This window comes from Balaenoptera physalus (assembly GCF_965194825.1).
Source record: "Balaenoptera physalus genome assembly, chromosome: 15".
Taxonomy (NCBI): domain Eukaryota; kingdom Metazoa; phylum Chordata; class Mammalia; order Artiodactyla; family Balaenopteridae; genus Balaenoptera; species Balaenoptera physalus.
In genome coordinates this window covers 43,721,844-43,746,776 of record NC_138894.1, presented here as the reverse complement: position 1 = coordinate 43,746,776, position 24,933 = coordinate 43,721,844, and the positions used below count along the sequence as shown (strand labels likewise).

Below are 24,933 nucleotides of genomic sequence, written 5' to 3'. Positions count from 1 at the left end.
AGGCCTCAATTATTCAACCACTAAAGAAGTTCCTCTATTGATAAGTAAGAGATGCTTTCCCAAGAGAACCAGAGATTTAAAGTGTTACATTAAATGCAAACTCCTCATCTATTTCAAGTGAATATTTTTGGAGTGTGGACTAGATTTGTCCACAAGTTTTCACTTCTGGTTTCCCATTCTCAGTTATGCAAAAATGAACTCACAAAGGCAAATTCAAATATCTATTTTGAAAAGTATTTACTCAGTTTGAATAAATTAATTGCAAATAAAAATCAGCTACAATATATAGCCTGAATAGAAATGACTAGAACAAATACAACACAGGACTTGATTTCCTTGCATTAGTCACAAAGCATGTGACAATCTAGAAAACTTCAAAATCAATTATATTTCTTTGAAAAAGGAGTAACAGCAGTTACTGATACATCACAACTAGTCAACTTATAATACAAAGTTTCCTGACATGCATTTCCTGAGTGAACCCAAATGATTTTTTAAAACAAGGAAATTTTGACAAGTTGAAGTAAAGTAAAATAGTTCATGGCTTCTAAGCAACAGGTTTTGTTTTTTAAAAACCAAAAGAAAATTCAGAACAGCACTGTAATAGGATAAATTAAAGCTGTGCTACCACATACAAAATTTTGCTAGAGTCAATTAAGTATAATACAATTTTTCGAACTAAAAGAAAACAAAAGATTAAAAAAATGATTCTGTCTAATCTAAAAGTGTACTGATTTCTACAAGTGTCACAAAGGGTTTGATGTAGTGCAACTGTCTATACTTTCCTTGTGGTGTGTTAAAAAAAAAAGGGGGGGGTGGGGGGAGGGGAGAAGAAATGTTTTCTTGCTTCTGAAAGCAAAGAACTTACTGGAATTAGAGAATAAACTGACCATGCAAGTATGTCCCTCCATTTGGCTGTCACTGGTGCTCATTTGCCAACCAAGCATTTCCTTGAGTCACACTGTGGCAACTGTCCTTTTAGGATTCAAGCCCACAGTTAAGGCTGGTCTGTTAGATTAAAAAAAAAGAGCACTGTTGTCATTCAACCCTTTATATCTCTCTAAATTTCTTACCTGAATAAGTCCAAATACAGGATAGTTAATTAAGCATTTCTTTTTCTAAAAGCAAATCAAGTCACTCTCCTTTCTTGTTATTTATGCTTTTTCTCATGGGAATGATTTTTTTTCTAGAAACAGTGAACAGATGAACCACAGTTTATATCTAAAAAATAAACTTGCCAAATGTTGCTGATACTAAAAACAGATTAGTTATCATGGGAGAAAAACAGATAATCTAGATTAAATTGCATATTCAAAGGAGCATGTGAAATGTTTCTTAGCATTAAGTTTTTGTTATAGTACTACACATGGGAGAAACATTGAGGGAAAAAAATCATTCCTGATTATCTTCAATGTGGTTAAAAACAAACACCTCTTACATAATGGTAATTAATATGAATTTGTTTTTACAAAGTATTCTAATTTACCAAATTTCATATTTAGATGGGGGTGGGGAGAGAGGCTCTCTTGTCCTTCTTCCTAACTTTGCAAATCCTTGAGCTATGCTTGCTAAACTACCATTCACACCAAGAGTGTGAGACCATCGTTACCATGCTGCTCTACCAAGAACATTCTAAGATATTTTCTATAATAAAGATAAATAGAAAAAAAGTTAATATACATGTTGCTGTATTTTACAATGTTTGCAACAAACTGTAAACTAACATAGTTTGAACCAACAGTATCCTCAGTTATACAAAACAATTTTTCAACACTGAGGATGGGTGATTCAAAACACTAAAATGAAGGCATCAAATTAGACTATGTCTTTTTCTCCTCAAAATATATTTTCAAAACTCAGAATTCAGAAGTCTGGTACTTTTGGAAATTCCTTTGCTTGAGTTTCCCAGATTTTTGCTCAGAAATTGCTACTATTTATTATAAATGTTTAAAAAAATTACTCATCTTAATGCAAATGACCAGAGCAGAAAAACTGTGATGTGGACAACAGGTTGGAAAACCCAAATCACTTAGCTTATAAATGTATAATGTAGTCCTGGAGGACAACGGTCTGTTAGTCTAGAGGTCCTTGGAAAATAAGTCTGATGTAGCCTTGTTCACCAGCCAACTGATGTGCACAAAAGGGACAGGCTGCATGAAAAGTATGAGTACCATGTGGAAGCGGGATCTGGGACCAGTAGGCAGTTGTCTTTTCTGAACACACATGCCCACACGGGCTAAACGCATGGGTTGGAGGGCCGGCGTCCACATAAAATCCAGCTTCACATCCAAGCCACAGAGGGACATAGGGACCAACAGACCTACACATAGGACATTCACGATCTTTTCCATCACGTTCTTCTTTGTTTCCCCAGTTATGATAGCCATGCACATGGCCGCAGTTCAGATACACCCATGGTTGCTTTTCATCAACAACATCTTTCCTCTTCATACTAGGAAATGCTAGTGTGTTGAACCCTACAGGGCACTGAGGTCGTGCTGCATTGATTTCCTGTCTTAAAGCTTCTAAATGCTTCACGGTCGGAGTGTGGGAAAGGCCTTCTGCAGTACGCCACAGCAATGTTGCACCACAGAGGTCAATTAATGAGCCATCTTGTAACTGATTGGTTTCAATTTCCACCTAGAGGAAACAAGAATCAAAAAAACACATTCACCACTGAGTTTTGGATTTTTACCTAAGAGTTTCGGTCTTACGTGCTCCTTACTCAAGAATCAAGATTTCCTCTGGTTGTTTATTTAAGAAACTCGAATGGCAGTCATGAAAAAGATGGGTTTGAAAATCAAGGATAAAATATTGAGCAGTAACTTACCTCTTTTCAGCAAAGACAATTTATGATTAAAACATCTGGCTGATCAGTAAGTTTAATATTTCCAATTTGGTAAATATGTTGGTCAAAGATATACAGATACAAGTAGAAAATACACAGAGTGCTATTTTTATTTATTTATTTATTTATTTATTTATTTATTTATTTATTATTTATTTATGGCTGTGTTGGGTCTTCGTTTCTGTGCGAGGGCTTTCTCTAGTTGCGGCAAGCGGGGGCCACTCTTCATCGCGGTGCGCGGGCCTCTCACTATCACGGCCTCTCTTGTTGCGGAGCACAGGCTCCAGACGCGCAGGCTCAGCACTTGTGGCTCACGGGCCTAGTTGCTCTGTGGCATGTGGGATCTTCCCAGACCAGGGCTCGAACCCATGTCCCTTGCATTGGCGGGCAGATTCTCAACCACTGCGCCACCAGGGAAGCCCCACAGAGTGCTATTTAAATTGGGAAAGCTTAGGTTTTAAAATATATTAACATAATATAAAAGAAGAATAAATTTTTAGAGTGTTCTAATTGAAACATTAAGATATTATCCTCCTGGTATAGTATTTGGTAGTCAGCACTTGATAGCCATACTTGGTACTCTGTGTCAGCAAAAGATTTAATAGTTTTTGGGAATATGTAATGCACTCAGTCCAACTCACCCTATGCGTTTACTGCTGTTAAATAAGAAGCTACATCTCAGTACTTACCATTTTCCCTCGCTGCTGAGCTGATCTGGTTTCACGCAGGCTGAATACATTTCCACACACTGATATTTCTCTCCATATTCCAGGCTTGGAGTCTTCTGTGAACCCATTGCGTGGATGCATAACAAGAACGCCATTGGTGGTCAAGCCATCCATCTGTCCATCTGATGTCTTCCATTTGGCAGCCTTCTCCTAGTAGGAAAAATAGTGAGCTTCTGTTTATTTGTAATTGGGAAATAGAAGTGGTTATAAAATGCAACATTTAGGAAAAAAGCTTTTTACCCCAAGAAAGATGTTTTTTGATGAGTCAAATCCTGCAGCATAAATCCGTGCTGTAAAGGGGGGATTCCGTTCACATATGATTCTACAGGCAAATCTTGATATGGTGCTTTGCACTGACTGTGTATCAGAATTACTTTGACTTCCAGGAACTGTGTCAGTTACTACAAAGTCAATGGGACTTTCAGTCGACCGACCAATCTAAGGGAAAAACAAATATCTATAAACCTATTCAAAGGAACACAATGGAAAATCCACTCAAGAAAGGCACAAACAGTAAGGTGAAATCATTAAGCCTCTGAAATTTCTAATGCTCAAACTTATCATACTTAACTCTGGGGCATCTATACCCTTGAAAACCAATCTGTCACATTTCCTCTGATGTAGTAATCACTTAGAGCAATAAAATTTAGTAGGAACTTACAACCCAGAATATACGAAACCCTCAGGGAATGAAGAGTTTAGGATGGCTGAGATTTCTAGGTGGCTGCAGATTTTAATTTTAACCCCTTTGGACAGAAATATGTCTACCATGTATTACTCTAGTTTCCTTAACAGAGTATAATGAACATAAAAGTAAATCTTTTATGATGACTCCAGGACATTACACTATGAATACCATTTATAGTAAGCTGAACTGCACTGATGTCTTCAGGTGCTATAAAGGTATAAAGGAACGCTGATCCTTATGTTAAAGGTTTACGAAGCCGTGCTTTGAGCTCTTATGTATAATTCACAGGATTCTTGTGTCTCTTCTGTCAGGTTGTCAGCTACCATTTATTGCTGTTGGGCATATTTGCCTCTAGCAGCATACCCCTCCTCTAACTAGTTACTCTAATTCTGCCATGGGTTGAGAAATCAAAATAACCAAACTTCAAAGAATAGTATTTCAAAAGGTTCCTAGTGATGGCCTAAGGGATTCTCCAGGGAGCAGGGAAAAGTGCATGGACTTTGTGGCATTTATCTTATATGTCTAGGTGTCCTTTTTGTTTTCTTCCTCGTTCTTGGCCATATTTCAGAGAGACAAGGTTCTTAGAACGAAGTTCTGCTGGGTGAGGTGTCAGTGAATTAAACATCTTCAAAGGTCTAGCAAGTATAAATTAATTTCATTTTGGAAGATGAATGTTGAAAAGAAAAAAGGAAATCAGTGGAAGAGATGACAAAAGTGACAAATGTCACAGAGTTTTAAAGTAAACATTTAGAAATCAGTTCATTAATGTCTTTGTTATAAAGTAGTATCATAAAAAATTAAAGAATACCGTTACTAAGAAAAAATATTGACCCTTTACAAAATGACGACTCTTAAGTCATTCTTTGCATAGTTGAGCTTTAAGAATTCCTTATATCAGCACACTTTTAGATAAAATTCTTCAGTGTTTTTATCCTGCCACCAAGTACAAAGTCTTTATTTAGTTTGGATAGTGTTAGGGGGAAATTTGTTGGTTAAAAAATGTAACATTGGATGTCCCTTTATTTTTAAGAATATGATATCCAAAGAAAACGGTCTCAGACCTTTGGAACTAAAAATATTTCTACTGTTCTAAAAAATTCAGCATTCCATTAAAAGGATGTGGGGGAGAGTGACTTTAAGAAATACTTTGTTACTGACTACAGCAAAGACACCTCCAGGCCTTATTCATCTTCATTTAATTCTTGTAAAATAAAGAAAAACTGAAAAGTCATTGGGACTACAAGTATAAGAACAACATTATTAGGTACTTTACGTCCCATTTGTTTCAAAAAAGCGCAAGGCCTTACAAAACCCAATATTAAGGGAGAAGATATCATGAATTTTGCTTACGTCTTTGGGTTTAGCTTTTCCATCATCTATCAATTTATAAAACCATCAGCACTGGATTGGTACAAAGAATGAGAGAAATAAAAACTGTTATCGCCAATAGCTTTGACCAAATATGTGCTGAGAAGCAAGTTTGACTCCACATATATGATGTGAACAGTTAGAAACTGCCTGTAGTTTCAGTTGCCTAGAGAGGAAGGTGACAAGTAATAGCAAAAAAAAAATCATAAATGTGTACAAAATATCTCTTGGTTCCTTTTTTTAGATAATAATAGCTAATAATTATTATAGCTACTAATATTAATAGCTAAGTGTTTACCAGGTACCCGGCACAGTTCTGAGGACTTTATAGGTATTAACACATTTAAGCCTCCTAATAGTCACCTGAAGGAAGTTCTATTATCTGCACTTTATAGGAGGAAACGGAGGCAGAGAGTAACTAAGTAATGTTTACCAGGAATTCTGATTTCAGAGCCCATCTTTTAACCATGCTACATGGACTTCTATATATGGGGTTTAGAAATCAATATATATTTTAATGAAATGCACTAAAATATGACAAATCTTAATCAGACCACAGCAAAAGTCACTTACAACAGGTTTTTAACTTAAAAAAAAAAATGTAGATGTTACAATACCTGAAACATATCAGTGTTGCTGTCATGAGTATATTCAACCACCACTGTCTGGGCCCGAGACAAGGTGTATGATATGCTATGCTGGTCCTTGTTGCTTATTGCCTAAGGAAGGAAAGATCAATAGCAAAAATTAGCAGGTAGGTCACTCAAAATAGATAATCTTTTCATTAAAAAAAAAAGGTCATCTATTTATTATGTGTGTAACATATCTTCTCCCTGAAATTTAGGGTAGAGATTAATAACTCTCCCGTAACCTCGGCTGTGACAGTGGTTTCTTAGGTTAAGTGGGATGCGGAAGAATCCAGGCAGACCTCATTTTATTATGCTTCACAGATATTGCGTTTTTTTTTTTACAAACTGAAGGTTTGTGCCAACTCTGCACTGTCAGATGACGGTTAGCATTTTTTAGCAATAAAGTATTTTTAAATTAACGTATATACATTATTTTTTTAGACATAATGCTATTATTGCACACTTAGTAGAATACAGCATAGTGTAAACATAACTTTTATATGCACTGGGAAACCAAAAAAATTTGTTGTGATTTGCTTTATTGTGGTGGTCTAGAACTGAACCCAAAATATATCTGAGGTATGTCTGTACACTGAAGCAATTATAGAGTAAGAACATAAGTTCACTGTATAAAAACATTATACAATCTGAGTCTCCATTATAAGTATTTTAAATTATAAGGTAATCGAAACCAAATCCCAGGTAGAAACTGAAAGCAGTACTCAGTAGTGCTCTGATAAGGAGAAAATACAAAATCTTGCAAGATAAGAGGAATCTTATTTTTAAACTAACTCAAAGAGGTTTAAAGTTAACAAATAAGCAGAGATAATTGGTTTTCCTAGCCATTCTGTGACTCTATAGATGACAAATATTTGCCATATGCTGGGCTAGATACAGAAAAATTCATAGAATGATTAAGCATACCAAAGGAAATGGATACAATGCTTATGACTGTACTTCTGACTTATGCCAAACTAAAAACATTGCTAAAAAGAACTTTTCAGTTTTGTTTTCAGGCGTTTTCTATGTATATGAGTTGACGATAATAGCAGAGGGGGAAAAACCTGCACAAAGGAAGTGGAAACAGGTTGCATAGAAGGAAAACAGAAAGACATAGAAGAATGATTATAGGCAGCAAAGAGGCTAAATGAAAAAACTTTCTTAATTAGAACTTTGGCATTATAAAATTTTACTTGGTTTCAATTTGTAGCTAATCTGTAATAGATAAAGCCTTAAAACCACAGTTTTAAGATAATTAAGATCATGAAATTTTCAAATATACAAAGAGAATAAATAAACACCTGGGTACTAACTACCCAGCTTTATCATTCTTACTAATGCCATTTTTTGCTTCTGATTTTTTAAAAGAAATTAAACTGCAGATATAATGAAGGATGCTTACATGTCCTTCCCTACTCCCCTCTCTCTGTGGAGGTACTGAATCTCAAGAGTGCAGTGTAGGTCACTCCCATGCACATGCTTAACATGTTTTACTACACATTTATGTGTTCATAAACATTACAAAATGGTTTTAAAGGTTTAAAAACCTACAATTATTTTAACTCAGCATTAAGCAGCTGATTTTTCAATGAAAGAATTGCTCAGTATTTTGGAAGTTAATTCTTAATGGCTAAAGGGATTTAAAAACACAGGTTTTGTGTACTTTGAGATTGTTAGGCCCTGGTTTTTTTCTGTTGTTTGTTTGTTTTTTAAACTATTAGACCTACTCTTAGATTGAGAATAAGAACTATGTCAAGTTCTCACTGGACTGGAAGGCAGGGTTTAACCACTCATCCCAGATGACTGCCAGACTAAACAATTAGTTTTCTTCATGACCTCATTACCACATCCTTCCAAAATTGAAAGAGGAAAATGTCAATTTTTGACCCCTAAGATTCTTGTTGCCTAGTAAAGATGAAAAGGAGCCAACAATGAAAACATTAGGAGCATGACAGTAAAAATATGAAGAAAAGTACAGAATAGGAAATTACAGAAGTAAGGATCAGAAAGATTTCTGATAGTGGGTCTCAACCAGAGGTAATATTAGCTGTGTAAGGGGCATTTGGAAATACGTAGGTGCAAGTTTTGGCTGTCACAATGATTTGAGGGCTTAAGTGGCATTTAGTGGCTGAGGACCAAGAATATTAAATATCCTACAACATGTAGGACAGTCCTGCATAAAGAAGAATTGGCACACCCAAAATGTCAAGAGCACTTCTGTGGGGAAATACTGGAAAGAAGCTCCTCAGATTGGATCAATAAGCCTTCCACTCCACCACCTGCTTATTATTTATCAGTACATCCCTTCTCTGCAAAGGAGCAGAAAGAAACACCTAAAAGAAACTGTCCCTTTTCTACATTCACTGGTTCTCGAACAGTAAAAGAGGAAGACTACTCAAGGCATGAGAACTCTTGTTTAGACACCACACTGGATATAAAACAAAGCCAAAAATCCAACTGACTTCAGGGACCAGAGCTGTGACCTACAGCAAAGGCACTGTATGCCAATTTCTCTCTCTTTTATTAAACCTACAAAAATATACCTCAGATGGTGTAATATTAACGTACATTCTGGGGCTGCTTAGCTAAAGATATAGATACTTCCAGAAGTCAAAGAACTCTTTGTAATTTTTATTCACTCACCACAGTATCAAATTCAGTCTGTTATAAAATTGGAAGTAGAGGAATTCACAGGAAATGTAAAGATCTGAAATTCCCCCTTATTGTCTAGGAAAAGCCCAAGGGTCCTGAAATGGTGGCCCAGCTTCTTGAGATCTTGGTTGGGAAATAAAAAGGGGGTGAGAAGCATTAAATAGTCCAGGAGATTGAGAAGTTATATTATAGACACAATTGGGTATTTGCTTTCATAGCTTTGATTCAATTTAATAATTATTGAGGTCTACTGTGTTCAAGGCAGTATGCTAAAAGCCATGACGATCATAAAACAAAAAATAAATAAAAACAAGAGCATCCACAGGATCTTTAGTTAAAAAAATCACCCCATCCAAACATGCTTCTAGTACCTGAATACAAATATTATGAACCACATTCCCTGCCCAGCCCAGGCGGGGTCTCTCTGGTAATAGCAGGACGCCCTACTTCTCAGGGGAGTTTCACAATTCCAAATACTACATAAAGCCCTGGCCCCACCCCACCCCACCTTTTTAATAAGAAAAAGGATTTATTCCCTTCTAATTTCCACCCACCGATGCCAGTTTGTCATAAAAAAAAAAAAAAGTCCTATGCTCTTCCAGATGGCAGTTCTTCAGATATCCCATCTCCAAAGCGTCTTCTCCCACCCAAACAAAAGGAAAATTCTGGTACAGAATGTGAAGGGAATGCTAGAGAATATAAACAGCAAGTACAAGTCTTTCAATTTCTCCAAGTTAATTTATTTAGTTTTTATTTTTTGGTTTTTTTTTTTGTTTTTTACCTTTGCAGCCTGAGGAGTACAAGCAATATGCACAGTGCTGGGCTTCACCCCATTTGCCTTAGGTCTTTTAAACAAAGCAAACCTACTTTTCCTCCTTCCTCTATCGCCGTTTGGGAGAGACCCATTATACCTGATGGAGGAGAAAAAAGTTTAGGGGATCTCATGTAAGAACCACACAATTCTAAAAGAAATGTTTTACACTTCGTCTTAGAGGATCAATCCCCAATTCATTATGTATTAGCAGATTATACGTGTCTGGAATTAAATTCTAGCAATTTTTGATCCTCAGACCAGCTGCCTGAGTGTGAAACAAAATGAGATTCTTTCTGGTGACATTCGAAGTCACAGAGAAGCACCTTTTGGATTACACACAGCTGTGAATTATCTATATTTTCCTTCCCTCTTTTATTCAAGATAATCAAGAGCTGATTAATGGCATATCTGACTTCATATGACTCATTCTTTTTTTTAAAAAGGTGAGTTTGCATGTGCTAATACAACCTTTAAAAGTACAATATAATCTCCTTTAACTATGAACCAAACACTTTATTAATAGCTGAACTTCTGAAATAAGGAATTTTTAGATTTAAGTCTCAGCTACTTGCATATACACACTCATATTCACATGATGTCAGCAAAACCTGCCTGACTGAGTGTAACTAAGTGGTAGTTAAACATACTTTTGTTGTTCAGACCTTATGACCATTTCTCCATGATAGCATATATATGCCCTAAAGCTAAGCCAAGGAAGCAAGGACTGAACTAATAGGAAAAAAGTTCAAAACATTTGGGTGTTTACTATGTACTAGGCACTAGTGGGTTCTATTCCACACATCACCTCGCTTAATCCATTCTCATAAAAACTGCGAGACTGGCGCCACCAGCCACTGTTACAGGTTAGGAATTAAGTTATCCCTCAGAGGAATTAAGCTCCTCAGAAGCTCAGAGGAATTAAGTTATTTCCTGAAGGTCACACAAGTGACACTGGCAAAGCTAGAATTGGAATCCAGGTGTTTGTCATTCTTTTTTCATTCTACTGCACCGTTGCGGCATGAACGGTAGCTTAATAATCACCTCTCTTCATGTACTATCTTCTTACCGCCTGACAAAAATCTTTGGTTTGATGGTTTCTTATTTACAGTTGGTTACTCTGGGGGAAAATGAGGCAAGGAACGGGGACAGTTTTGAGGGTGGAGGAGAATGTACTTGTAAAATGGCCTACGTTAGTGTCTGACAAGGAAGGGAAGGGAGTTTACTCAAAGACTGTCAGATACAGAAATTACACTGAACCTTTATAAAATGTAACACACTCTGACTCTACTGGAGAAAACCCCTGCTGGAAGTTCAGAGTGGCGTCTGGCAGCTAATGCATGAAGTCTGCTGTTCTAGGCTGTGCTGGCCCCAGCCCACCCATGTGGGCTCCTCACTGCCCCTCACTACCCACCCAGAGCTTGCCTTGTTCCTCTTCTGGACATATGCTCTCTATTCCCATACTGTGTTCCTGCAGCTCAGAGCTCTTTTTTAAAAAGCAACAGCATGAAACTGACAACCTTATGTAGCTTGACTTCTCCTTCTAGAGGGTTGAGAAGAAGCATTATTTGCATTTTAAGATACCAAGTGCCAGGTACAGAGACAACTACTACTGATAAGATTAACTGAGAAACTGCTGGGCTAAAAGACCCAGTTTAAACCATATATTAAATTTTAAATTCTAAGTCTTCAAATGACTCAAATTTCCTGAAGAATTTAACTCTGAATAGTTTTTGGTGGTTAAAAGCTGTTTGTCATTAATACATCAAAATCTATGTGATTTGAAATTGTAATATTGTAGTTACTATATTGTTTACAATCTTTTAAATTGTTTTTGAGAAAAAACCTGCTTTTTTATCTCAAAGGGCCTTAGATGATCTTGTCTACCTGTCATTTTACAGAAGAGGAAACTAAGGCCCAGAATGGTTAACTGACTTGCCTAAGGCCATACAGCTAGCAGTGTTGGAATAAGCACTGGAATCCAGGATTCCTGGCTTCCACTCAAGCTTAGTAATGCCATATTATCTCCCCAGTTTTTCTTACTTTCTTATCTGAAACAATGGACATATTCTCACTTAAAGAAGAATTTGCACCAAACTGATTCTAAAACATGTTGTAATGTCTAGAGCTGCTTTTTAGGCAGGAGAGAAACAGTAGGGGGAAAGTAAATTTCACAATTTCTAGTTTCTGAGATCTCTAGTAAACAGACTAACACTGTGTCTCCATCTTGACAGCTGTGGCAAGTTTAGATTGAATAAACTGAAATAATGGAATCATCTATTCCTCAATCACAGATTGTATCTGTGTCAGTTGAATGGATGAGATTACTTTTGAAGTAAACAAGTAGCAAGGTCCTGGCTGCCTCAGAGGGGAAAGGAATAAATAAATACTAACCCACACGAAATGACCTAAGCAGAGAGGGGATTTTTGGTAAAGTAGCTGAGGCAAATTTTCTAAAAGAAGGGACAGGAAAGACAAATGGGCTGGCTATGTGACTTTAGACAAATACCACTTTTACTTCATCTTTAAGGTTTGTCCTTTCTAGGGGTGAGGGTGAGGCAGAGTTTATGTAGCATTTGAGTACTTATAAAAGATGATAATAAAATGAGAATTAAAAGAGTTTCTTGATTTGGTAATACTATTCTGTAGCTTTAAATACTCTTTGGAAATCGGTAGGATATAAATTCTAAAAAAGGTACTTTTAACCTAGATGTTCAAGTTACCATATATCATTCAATTATATGCTCATCAGATGGAGAAACCTTACCCTAAGACAATGAGTTCACCGTATTTTACTGGTGCTTTGGATGGATGATTTTCTTGATCAGGAGAAAACATGAGCTTGGCTGTTTTTCTCAAATCTCTGTTCACTGATCAGGAGCCTTGGGACACCTTTTGCATTATTTCCTAGAGGGGAAAAGTTTTCATTAATAATTTGAACAATGAATTTCAGTTTAAATAAAGATGTTCTTTTCTAGCAGTCCTTGTGAGCACAATATTATGCAAAGTATCACATAATATATAAAGTATGTGACATTTTCCCCAATAATGGTTATATATTTGATATAACCGTTTAAATACATTAAAAATGTAAATTTAGCAACTTCTGGTTCCAGGAAGATGAAGTAGACATTATTTTCCCTACTATTTCTGGTAATTATAACTAAAAACCCTGGACATTATATATAATACATAAGAAGACTCCGAAAAGTAGAGAGAAGGCAGAATAGTTAGGGGCCTCCGGGTCCAAGGAACGACTCAGTGGTGAGTTCTTTGGGTTTTCTTTTTGCCTAATATAATCCCACACTTGGAGCTGAAGAATCTAGCAACCTGGAAATGCCAACTGGCAGACAGAAAAACAAACAAACAAACACCTGACAAATGTCTGGCCTCTCTAATCAAAGGAACAAGAAAATGGCAGCCTTAGCAAGACAGAAAACTTTTGACAATAACTGCTCTACTGCAGCCAACACCACAGAAAACACTGTGACCCTACCACCACCCTCACCAGCAAGGCCTGAGTGGGGAGCCCAGAATTCTACCTCATGAGGCCATAATGAGGCGGCCTGACCTCCCCTGGCCCTGCCCCTGCCACAGGTAGTGTCAGAGCAGGTCAAGTAGAAAGCCAGCACTTCCACCCTGTTGGCTAGTAACATGCCCCCTCCTCTTCCCTAGTGGTGTCAGTGGAGACCACGGGGAGTGGTCTAGAGCTGGACTTCCATCCTGGACTAGGCAGGATCTCCTTCCCTCAGGTGTCAATGGAGGCTAAGGAGGGAACCTGGACTTCCATGTCCACCTGGCAGTAACAAAGAGGCTCCCCCTCTTCCCCTGACAGAACAATGTGAGGAAAAGCCAGTGAAAACAGAAGGTCTGGATAATATCCAGTGTCAGAACTTAATACAAAAATGTCCAGGTTTCAAAAAAAACCCACTTATTATATCAAGAACTAGACAGAATTAAAACAATGCAAAAAGATAATCAACAGATGCCAAATCTTAGATGATATAGGTGTGAGAATTATCTAACAAAGATTTTAAACCAGTCATGATAAAAATGCTTCAGTAATCAATTACAAACAAGTTTGGGATAGACAAACAAACAAACAAACAAATATAAAGTCTCTGCAAAGAAATAGAAGATATACAAAGCTCACTGGATGGGCTCAACCCAGAATGGAAGGAATGTAGTAAAGGATCAGTGAACTGGAAGACAGAAAGTACCCAGTGTGACCAACAGAGAGAAAAATAGACTGGAAAACAAAAAACAACAACAAAAAAAACAGAGCCTCATGGACCTGTGGGGCTACAGCAAAAGATCTAATATTTGTATCACCAGAGTCCAGAATGAAAGGAGAAAGAGTGGAGCTGAAAAAGTACTCAAAGAAATAAAGACTGAAACTCACCAAATCTGAAAAGAGAAACAAAACCACAGATTCAGGAAGCTGAACAAACCCCACACAGGATAAAACTAAAGAAATCTATGCCAAGACACATCAGAATTAAACTTTTGAAAACTAAAGGCAAAGAAATTTTCTTAAAAGCAGTCAGAGAAAAACTACACCTTACCTATGGGGAAAAAACAATTACAATGACAATTAATTTTTCACCAGAAACTATAGAAGCCAGAAGAAAGTGGCCCTTTTCAAGTGCTGAAAGAAAATAACTATCAACCAGATTCCTACACCCAACAAAAATGGAGGGGAAATCAAGACATTCTCAGATGAGGGGAAATTAAGAGAATTTGTCACCAGCAGATCTACTCTAATAGAATGGCTAGAGGGAATTCTCTAGACAGAAGATAAGAAAAAAAGCTTGGAACATCAGGAAAGAAGAAAGAACATGGTAGTAAAAATATGGGTAAGTAAGCTTTCCTTTTCTTGAATCTTCTGCATTAGGTCTGAAGGTCAAAGCAAAAATTTTAACACTGTCCTATGTAGTTCCAAATGTATGTAAAGGAAATATTTAAGACAATTATTTAGGGTAATACATATATTGTACTCCTGGGCATTTCTCGCAAAGAAATCAAGACTTATGTTCACACAAAACTCGTACATAAATGTTTATAACAGCTTTGTTTGTAATAGCCAAAAATTGGAATCAACCCAGATGTTCTTTACTGAGTGGATGATTAAACTGTGGTACACCCATACTATGGAATAGTACTCAGCAAGAAAAAGGAACAAACTATTGGTACATGAAACAACATGGACAACTCTCTAGAGAATTATGCTGAGTATAAAAATCTAAGCTCAAAAGGTTACATATGATTCCATTTATATAACATTCTTGAAATGACAAAATTATGGAAACAGAAAACAGGTAAGTGGTTGCCACAGGTTAAGGAGGGGGTGGGAGTAGGAGGGAAGTGGGCGTGGCTACAAAAAGGCAACAGGAAAGAACCACAGTGGTGATGGAAATGTTCTGTATCCTTATCAATGTCAATATTCTGACTGTGATAGTGTACTATATAGTTTTGCAACTATTACCATTGGAGGGAACTGTGTAAAGGGTACAAAGGATCTCTCTCTCTCTCTGTATTATTTCTTAACAACTGCATGTGAATCTACAATTATCTCAAAATAAAAAGTTTAATTAAAAATGTCAATTTGACACATGTATGAAAAACAAAAGACTAGCACTTCTGATAAGCTAGAAAAATCACTACAATAAATAATCCCCACAATACTACGATGTCTATTTTATCAGAAGTTTAATGGGACCAGGTACTTCCTATATCTATTCTCCCCCTGGTCTTCCTGATAGCCCTGTTATGAAGGTTTCACAAGAAAACTTTTCTAGCTAACCCATGAAAGTCTCTTGGTTTTATCCTTCCACTAATTGGTTTCATAGGCAACTCATGAATGAAAAATGCCTACTTGCCTTTTTCTACATTACAGTAAAATATGCTTGTACAGCAACACTTCTGGAGAGAAGGCAACACAGAATATTTGTAGCCCAATGAATAAGAACAAGTAAAAAAACAAGGCTTTGATGCCCTTTCATTCCCTTGTAACTGACATACACATTTAGACCAGCAATCCAGACAAACACACTAACTTTTTTGTTGGTAAATTTTAAAATTGCTTACAAAATTAAAGAAATGAAACATTCGTAAAGAACTATTTTAAGAAAAACATTTCCTTCAAATATGCTATAAAATCTTCTCATCTCCCCAGATGAATTTGCTTTTGATGAGCAGATTTTAATATATTAAATTGTTCGAAGTTTACAGAAATCGATATATAGGTATAGCACCATAATTATGAGACATTAGGTTTGTGCAGAAATGTTCACTTAAGTAAAATAAACTATACTGATCAAATACCCCATTCAGAAAAAGAAACTGATGTGAAGCTAACTAAATCCTTCAATGTAAAAATGTAAAAGTTTTAAGAAAAATTAACTAAAAAACAATTTAGTTCCATATAACAAGACCATCTAATCTATACTGTATCATATTTTAATATATGAACATGTATCCATATCTTTTCTCCCCTAAAGAAGCACTGCATTTTAAAAAGCTAAGCAGAAGCTTAACTAGAGGTTTTAAATGTGGTCTTCTTAGACAATTAAGGTACTGCCATCAAACATGAAAACACTGCTTTGACACACTTCTGACCGAGAACAGCAAGAATTAAAATTTTAATAACAAGAATTAATTAAATTGAAAATTTAAATTAAGTTTTAATAACACTGCTTTGTCTTGATTCAGATTCCTTTTTAGAATTACTTTCTATTTTTAGGAAGTGGAGGGTTTTCATTTATAGTAGCAAAACATTTCCTTAAAAAGAACTTAAAGAAGTCAATTTCAATAGTATTAATAGGATTAGAAGTACACATATATGGCAAAAATCTGAAAATGATACATGGATGTCCATATTTGGCTGATATTAGTTTAAAGCATGGCTAGCAAGTATTAGCCTATGTTCCAGTTCTAGCTCTCTCTTTGAACAAAGTCATCTGTTTCCTCAACTCTAAAGATGAAGGGACTAAAGTAAAATGAAGATAATTTTGGAGGTGGAAATATATGAGACCATCTGGTCCTAACATAAGAATTTACAAGTAATGTGCACATGGCACTATAGATTTAGTCCTATTGCCTCTATAGCAAAAGGAACAAATTTTAGCTTTGACAAGGAATTAGTAGAGTAGGGCTGGCATATACTCACCATTCTATACTTTCTAGAACCGCTGGCCAAATGAGCCAAGAAAAACAACATATTCCCAATTATTCTTACTCTGGTTAGGTCCCTTAGAAGGTCTGAATTGGGGTATTTTATCAGTGATATCAAAATTTCAATCACAGGAACACAAACTTGGCTTCTATTTCTGTATCTAATAATCTAAAATCTGTAATAAAATACTTTAGTAGTACTGGTTATGTATAATCCTAAAGCCCAGCAGCTAGATAGTGCTCTTGCATTCACTCTCTTCATATAATCTCTGTGTTTTGAAATCTGAATAATATACAGAATTCTTCAAAATCAATTCCTGAAGTCATGCTCCTGAGAACATGAAATAGGTATGTACATAAAGTATTTATATTCTAATGCCTCAATCACAGGCCCCACCTGTTGGTATTCAATTAAGTTAGTTGGTCTGACCCCATATATTCAGTCCTATCCCAAGGTGATCTAGCACAAAGAATATGAAATAGCACCATTAATTCTACATGAGACTCGAAAAAAATGATAAAGAAAACCTTGCTAAGATATTAATAAGGCTGTTTTCCATAATATCTATTACTTTGAAGCTTTGCTTGATCCTTGAAAACTAAGCATGCTGTTCTCATCAGCAGGGACCTTCCCAAGTTAAACAAATTTTTAAAAGAAATATATTCTGGAATAGTGTTGTTTTTTGTGTGGGCAAGGAAAAGACGAATAATTAGCCATAAAAAATATATTTCTTAGAAATAGTCTCATTAATTTGACTGATACAACATTCTAATCATTTGTTCTTTAAAGGCCAGTGAAATACAATTGTTTTCTTATCAAGTCTTTGCAAAGGAAAGACTCTATAATACGTAATCGTCAGTTTTACCTTAAGAAGGAAAACTGGGAAACCAATCTTTGTCCAAATTGCTCCCTCAACATAACACTTTTCTTTTCTTTTTTTTTGTACATTGCACACAGCCTTTTTGCTTGCTTACTACATACTAAACACAAGTACAAGATTCCTGTCCTGAAAAATAAAAAGAAGCAAAAGAAACACTAAGCAAGGGACAAAACAGATCTTAGGAAGATGTTTACATAATCTTTTGAACACTCCTATTTTGGCGGGCAAGTGAGTAGGCATAAGAGGTGCTGGGAAAAAAAGGAAAATGTTTTAAAACATGAAAATGTTACAAAGCTTCTTTATGGTGAAAAATATAATGTGGATTGCATATATTATCTCTGATGAAACAGATTTCCATCTACACTAGAGTTCTCCTGTGGTTGATTTCAAAAGGATGACTCAAACAGAAGGAAATGTTTTCTTATATTTGTGGTAGAGCCATTTTATGAAACCAATTTAGCTGATGATTGGAGGGAGGTAAACTTATAGCAGCTGCTTGATAAGAGTGAAAAATTAATCACCTTCCTTCTTTCACAATCAGCAGGATTAATAAGCAGCATTTTTCCATAAAAGGAGAGGAGGAATAGGAGAAATAATGGTGTCAGCTGTAGGAGTATGAGGTTACTACTTTACTTTCTGTCGGTGTCTTCTGGCTTCTGAATATAGCACTGAAGGAAGTTAAGGCCATGTTCCCCTTCTCAGGATACAGGGCACCCCCTGGACAAACTCCCAGCCTCCCCCTTTAAGGTGGCCAAATGACATGCTGATATTCTATCAGCTACAGGGATAACGTTATTTTCATCCTGATGGGAAAGCAACGAACATCTTTCCCACAGATAGTATTTGTTCCTCTAAACTAGGGTTTCTCAGCCTTGGCACTACTGACATTTTGACATGGGGGCAGGGGGCTGGCCTGTGCATTTTAAGAAGTTCAGCAGCACCCCTGGTTGTAATATCAAAAATGTCTCACCTTCCCACACTCCATCCCCTATCTTCCTCCCCATCCTTCTTCACCCTCAGAGCCACTGAGAACAAACGGGATAACAGTTTTTTTCAGAGAGGAATTTCCCATACTTTTGGTATAATGCTTGGCACATATCAAGGTATTTAACAAACATTTGCTTACTACCATAATCATACTGATGTCTTAAAAGGTTATTACTAAGCCTTGTGATAGTGAAGGCAATGGCTTTGAAGCTGCAGTTTCAGTATTTTATTAGACTTGATAAGAGTGGCTGGAAGTGAGAATGGGAGAACTATCATCTTACCTTGATGGCGATTAATTATTAATATTTCTGTGCATTTAAAATATTTTAGTATTGTAGCAACCTCTCTCAAGTGGTTGAAGGGACTGGCCAAAGAAGTAGCTATAAGGCCAGTGCTGGGTAGCCTGACATTTAGAGAAAGGCTAATCTGTGGAGGCCAGATAAGGAAATATCTTCTTGACCTAGGGGACCCATACCTAGAGAAACTAGAAGTAGGCTTTGGAAAGCATAGGGGAATGCTTTTAAATCAAAAGGCGTATCAATCTGAATCAAACTTAGATTAAGGTCTATTTTGTACTTGCACAGAATGTTAATTAGCAAAGTGCTTTCTCATAAGATTATTTTATTTGACCTTCACAATAGCCATGTGAATTAGGTAGGAAAGTCTTATTAACTCCATTTTCCAGATAGGGAACAGAAGTTGTCAGTCAGAAGGGCCAATGACTGGTTCAAGGCCACACAGGTAATATTTGGCAGAGCTGGCTGAAACCCATGTATTAATTAAACATACATTAACTCATTTAATTTCTATCACAACTATACCAAGTATAATCATTTATCCCCATTTGATAAATGGGAAGACTGACACTCCTACAAGTTAAGTAGTCCAGGTTTTTTGATACCACTAATCACACCCCAAACAAGGTTGGGTGGGGCTGACTCCTAAATAAGAGTAAGAGACCCTATTATGGGGCCATTTAGGAGAGAGATTAAAAAGTATAATAAACTCTAGACAAGTTATACTCCAGCATACACTAGTCACAACTATGCAATTATGACTAGGGATTTTTTTTTTTTAATAAATTTATTTATTTATTTATTTTTGCTGTGTTGGGTCTTCGTTTCTGTGCGAGGGCTTTCTCTAGTTGCGGCAAGTGGGGGCCACTCTTCATCGCGGTGCGCGGGCCTCTCACTATCGCGGCCTCTCTTGTTGCGGAGCACAGGCTCCAGACGCGCAGGCTCAGTAGTTGTGGCTCACGGGCCTAGTTGCTCCGCAGCATGTGGGATCTTCCCAGACCAGGGCTCGAACCCGTGTCCCCTGCGTTGGCAGGCAGATTCTCAATCACTGCGCCACCAGGGAAGCCCACTAGGGCTTTTTGAGATTTGAAACTTTGTCACTTCCTCAGTGCTCATTGTATTTGTCAACCCTGCTTCCTGGTAGTGACCAACAATAAAAACATCAGTAAATAGTGGACTTTGCACGCTTATTTTAAAAATGAGGAGGGGAGAAAGGAACCCAAGGGGAAAAGCAGGGTATTACACTAAGATAAATTCCTGGCACCACCAGGAAGAAAAAAACATGTATTAGAAGAGAGTCCAGATAGCCTAGGGACAGAAGCCTTCATGCACCCCCAGAAAAGTGACAGCCAAGAGAAAAGTGCAGGGCAGTATTCCTGACTGGGGGAAGGGGGTTTAAATACAACCTTGCCACCCTACTCCAAAATGATCACTTAATTCCCCACATCTAGAAAATGTATTTTAAAAGACACAACTAAGGACTCAAACATTTTTACTGTCTCTGCCCATGCTTGGCCTGTATTCAACTCTTTTAGACTACCAAAGTTCCTAAAATGATAATATACTTCTCAGAAAGCAAGACTAGAAATTCCCCTAGATTTAACCACTAAAGTCGCAAAGAAAATTCTGCAGAATGCAGCAAATTCAGTGGGATTAGATAGCTACTTGGAACATAAAACATCTGATAAAAGTATACTCGTTGGAAATTCTATAGTTTTTCTAAAGTCAGCATCCAACACTGGCAGGCAACTCATGCTTGTGCTACCCTTTTTTCATAGTGTCCAACACTTCCTGGGTTCTGTCTCCGTGCCAAGCACTGTTCTAAATACTTTACATGTATCAACTGATTTAATGCCAGAACAACCTTATGAGGTAGGAACTATTATATTCCTTGTTTAATAGATAAGAAAACCAAGGTTACAACTCAAACTCTAGCTAGTACTCTGGAACTGTGGAAACAACCGAGTTTAAAATGAAAAGTAAAAAAAAAAAAAAAAAAAGCAGTGGTTAAGACTCCACGCTCCAAATGCAGAGGGACTGGGTTCGATCCCTGGTCAGGGAACTAGATCCTACAGGCATGCCGCAACTAAGAGTTCGCATGCCGCAACTAAGGAGCCGGCGAGCTGCAACTAAGGAGCCCACCTGTTGCAACTAAGACACAGTGCAACCAAATAAATAAAATTAAAGAAGATGTGGCACATATATACAATGGAATATTACTCAGCCATAAAAAGAAATGAAACGGAGGTATTTGTAATGAGGTGGATGGAGTTAGAGTCTGTCATACAGAGTGAAGTAAGTCAGAAAGAGAAAAACAAATACAGTATGCTAACACATATATATGGAATCTAAGGAAAAAAAAAAAAAAAAGGACATGAAGAACCTAGTGGCAAAATGGGAATAAAGACACAGACCTACTAAAGAATGGACTTGAGGATATGGGGAGGGGGAGGGGTGAGATGTGACAGGGTGAGAGAGTGTCATGGACTTATATACTCTACCAAATGTAAAATAGATAGCTAATGGGAAGCAGCCGCATAGCACAGGGAGATCAGCTCGGTGCTCTGTGACCACCTAGAGGGGTGGGATAGGGAGGGTGGGAGGGAGGGAGATGCAAGAGGGAAGAGATATGGGAACATATGTATATGTATAACTGATTCACTTTGTTTTAAAGCAGAAACTAACACACCACTGTAAAGCAATTATATTCCAATAAAGATGTTAAAAAAAATAAAAAATAAAAAATAAAATGAAAAGTTCATGGGGGGTGGGGAGGAAAGAACTACATTGGGAAACTAAACAACAAACAAGAAAAGCCCCCAACTCTTTTCCTACTATAATGTACTAAAGAGTGAGAGTTTACATAAATGGTATAGTCCTAATATGGGATAAACTTCTATAATATTGACTATTTAAATTTTCTTAGTAATTCAATTTTAAAGCTGAGTTTAAAAGTCCCTTGGATAAAATTTAAATTTGAAAAAAATGAATAAAATGGATTTTTCTCAACCACTTGAAATCTATACCAACCTATGAAATTAAAAATGGAATATGGAGTCCATGTTCCACAAATAGTATTGTGCAATGATTATTTTTGGACAGTTAGATTACTCTAGAATAATCTGGGTTTTCTCTAGTCCTTATTTTTATTAAAACGCTGACCAAATTACACGCATTTTAAAAAGGCAATTGGGCTTCCCTGGTGGCGCAGTGGTTGAGAATCTGCCTGCCAATGCAGGAGACACGGGTTCGAGCCCTGGTCTGGGAAGATCCCACATGCCGCGAAGCAACTAGGCCCGTGAGCCACAACTACTGAGTCTGTGCGTCTGGAGCCTGTGCTCCGCAGCAGGAGAGCCCGCGATAGTGAGAGGCCCGCGCACCGCGATGAAGAGTGGCCCCCGCTTGCTGCAACTAAAGCAAGCCCTCGCACAGAAACGAAGACCCAACACAGCCAAAAATAAAAATAAATAAATAAATAAAAAGGCAATAACAATAGCCTCAAAGTACCTCCCCCAATATGCTTATTAATTATAAAGGAGAAAACAGTAACTTCACAGTGGGAGAAACCTGGGAGACACCATCTTAACTAACTGATCAAGGTTAACGTTATCTGTAATAAAACATTTTGATAGCATGTATTCCCTGATTATGATGCACTAAAGCCACATCACTTCGGTGGTTATGTTGCCAAAAAATGTATAACCTAGATCTAATCAGGAGAACACATGAGACGAACGCAAATTGACAGACAGTCTACAAAATAACTATCAGTACTCAAAGTGCCACGGTCATGAAAAACAAGGGAAGACTAAGAAACTCCCAGATTGGAGATTAAGGAGATGCAACAACTACATGGGATATGGGATCAGGAATTGGATCCTGGAACAGAAAAAGGACATTAGTGGAAAACTGGCATTTGAATATGTCCTATAGTTTAGTGAACAATATTGTACCAATGTTAATTTCCTGGTTTTGATAAATATACCCTGGTTATATAGATTGTCAACATTAGAGGAAGCTGAGTAAAGGGTATTATGTAAACTCACTGCATTATTTTTCCAATTTTTCTGTAAGGCTAACATTATTTCAAAATAAAAATTTTAGGGCTTCCCTGGTGGCGCAGTGGTTGAGAATCTGCCTGCTAATGCAGGGGACACGGGTTCGAGCCCTGGACTGGGAAGATCCCACATGCCACGGAGTAACTAGGCCCGTGAGCCACAACTACTGAGCCTGCGCGTCTGGAGCCTGCGCTCCGCAACAAGAGAGGCCGTGATAGTGAGAGGCCCGCGCACCGCGATGAGGAGTGGCCCCCGCTCGCCGCAACTAGAGAAAGCCCTCGCACAGAAACGAAGACCCAACACAGCCAAAAATAAATAAATAAACAAAATAAAAATTTTAAAAAAAGACAATAAAAATAGAAAACAAAATAGCCCTCCAAATTTAATACAAATTTAAAAACAAAAAATTTAATTAAAAAAATGAATTCATGATTCAAAGTCTGCTTCCTTTCAGCCCTCTCACAACCTAAAGGTTCAAGATTTCCATTTATGCTGGCCCTGTCAAGTCACAGTGTCTGGTCTCATGTCCTCTCTCTGATGTGTAACTGTCCCATCCACAGCCTCTTTGGTGAATAAAGTTGTTACTACAAAACTGTGGACACTCACTGGACTGATACCTGAACAAAAGTGATGCATACTGATCTGAATTTGGCAGAATCATGCTTCACAGGTTTTTCTTTTTTAAAAAGTTACGACATAAGGGCAATTTACTATTGAATGCTCTAGGTGGCATCATTAGAAAACACTTTGTATATGGAATTATATCAATAGCTTCTGAATTAATGCTCTACACTGAAACCTCTAACAGTATTTGAATTTGAGTTCTAGCCACCTACACACATTAATCCTGGTCTTAAAGAGTGTATAAAAGGGAATAGAAAGGGGAGCTGGAAGAAAGAAGAGCTGGGAAGCATCAGCCCTGGGTAATTTTGACAGATTTCATTTAAAATAAAATTTTGAAAATTTTATTTTAAAGAAATAAAAAGTCAAATACTTTCCTGAATTATTCACTAATTATTTCATTATGATACTGTTTTCTTCAAACTAGAAGAGAGACTTGTGAAGGACTAAGCTATGACTGCTTAGGGCCAACCCTGAGAACTCTGGCCCTTGACAGTCATGAGGGCTATATCCATGGTCCTTCACGAATTCTCAAACCTACAAACCAGTCCTATAACACATAATCTTCCATCTATGAAATGGGGGTAGGGGCTTCCCTGGTGGCGCAGTGGTTGGGAGTCTGCCTGCCGGTGCGGGGGACACGGGTTCGAGCCCTGGTCTGGGAGGATCCCACGTGCCGCGGAGCAACTGGGCCCGTGAGCCACAACTGCTGAGCCTGCGCATCTGGAGCCTGTGCTCCGCAGCGGGGGAGGCCGCGATAGTGGGAGGCCCGTGCACCGCGATGAGGAGTGGCCCCCGCTTGCCGCAACTGGAGAAAGCCCTTGCACAGAAACGAAGACCCAACACAGCAAAAATAAATAAATAAATTTTAAAAATGGGGGTAATGTTTTCCACACCTCATAGGATTTGTCACCAGAACTGAATGCGAACAACAAAGCTGAACGGAGATTTGTATGTTGGGTCATCTGCTTGATTCGCTCACAAAATATCCAAGTCATAGAATTTTGAGTCTCTTAAAATTATTCAAACTGTGAAAGTTAAACCAGTGATTTTCAAGGTTCTAATGCCATGTTAAAAAAAAAAAAATCAAGTATTTGTTAAATGTATTTAGTTAGGCATACAAAGTTGGTCTTGATAATAACTGTTAATTTATGGTGATGCTGCCTCATCACTTAATATTTAATTATTTCCTC

General features: G+C 37.3%; 1 protein-coding gene and 1 long non-coding RNA gene across 5 annotated transcripts in view; one reads left to right on the top strand and one right to left on the bottom strand.

Annotated features, from left to right (window-relative positions):
• Nucleotides 1-220: 220 nt before the first annotated feature.
• Nucleotides 221-24,933, bottom strand: part of PELI1 (pellino E3 ubiquitin protein ligase 1) — a 130,409-nt gene continuing 105,696 nt past the window's right edge. For 3 of the 4 annotated variants that reach the window (XM_082426641.1, XM_082426640.1, XM_082426643.1), the window contains 6 exons: nucleotides 12,492-12,631; nucleotides 9,695-9,824; nucleotides 6,250-6,351; nucleotides 3,817-4,014; nucleotides 3,538-3,726; nucleotides 221-2,640 (listed from right to left, as the gene is read on the bottom strand). In XM_082426641.1, coding sequence (XP_082282767.1) covers nucleotides 2,074-2,640; nucleotides 3,538-3,726; nucleotides 3,817-4,014; nucleotides 6,250-6,351; nucleotides 9,695-9,824; nucleotides 12,492-12,562 — 1,257 coding nt within the window. In that variant the 5' untranslated portion in view covers nucleotides 12,563-12,631 and the 3' untranslated portion in view covers nucleotides 221-2,073. Of the gene's footprint in view, nucleotides 2,641-3,537; nucleotides 3,727-3,816; nucleotides 4,015-6,249; nucleotides 6,352-9,694; nucleotides 9,825-12,491; nucleotides 12,632-16,892; nucleotides 16,930-24,933 lie in introns of all 4 variants that reach the window. The other variant, XM_082426642.1, reaches the window with a different exon arrangement.
• LOC309643718 lies at nucleotides 20,136-24,561 on the top strand. The gene is made up of 2 exons (XR_014254025.1): nucleotides 20,136-22,246; nucleotides 22,545-24,561. It is a non-coding gene; the product is annotated as an uncharacterized lncRNA (long non-coding RNA).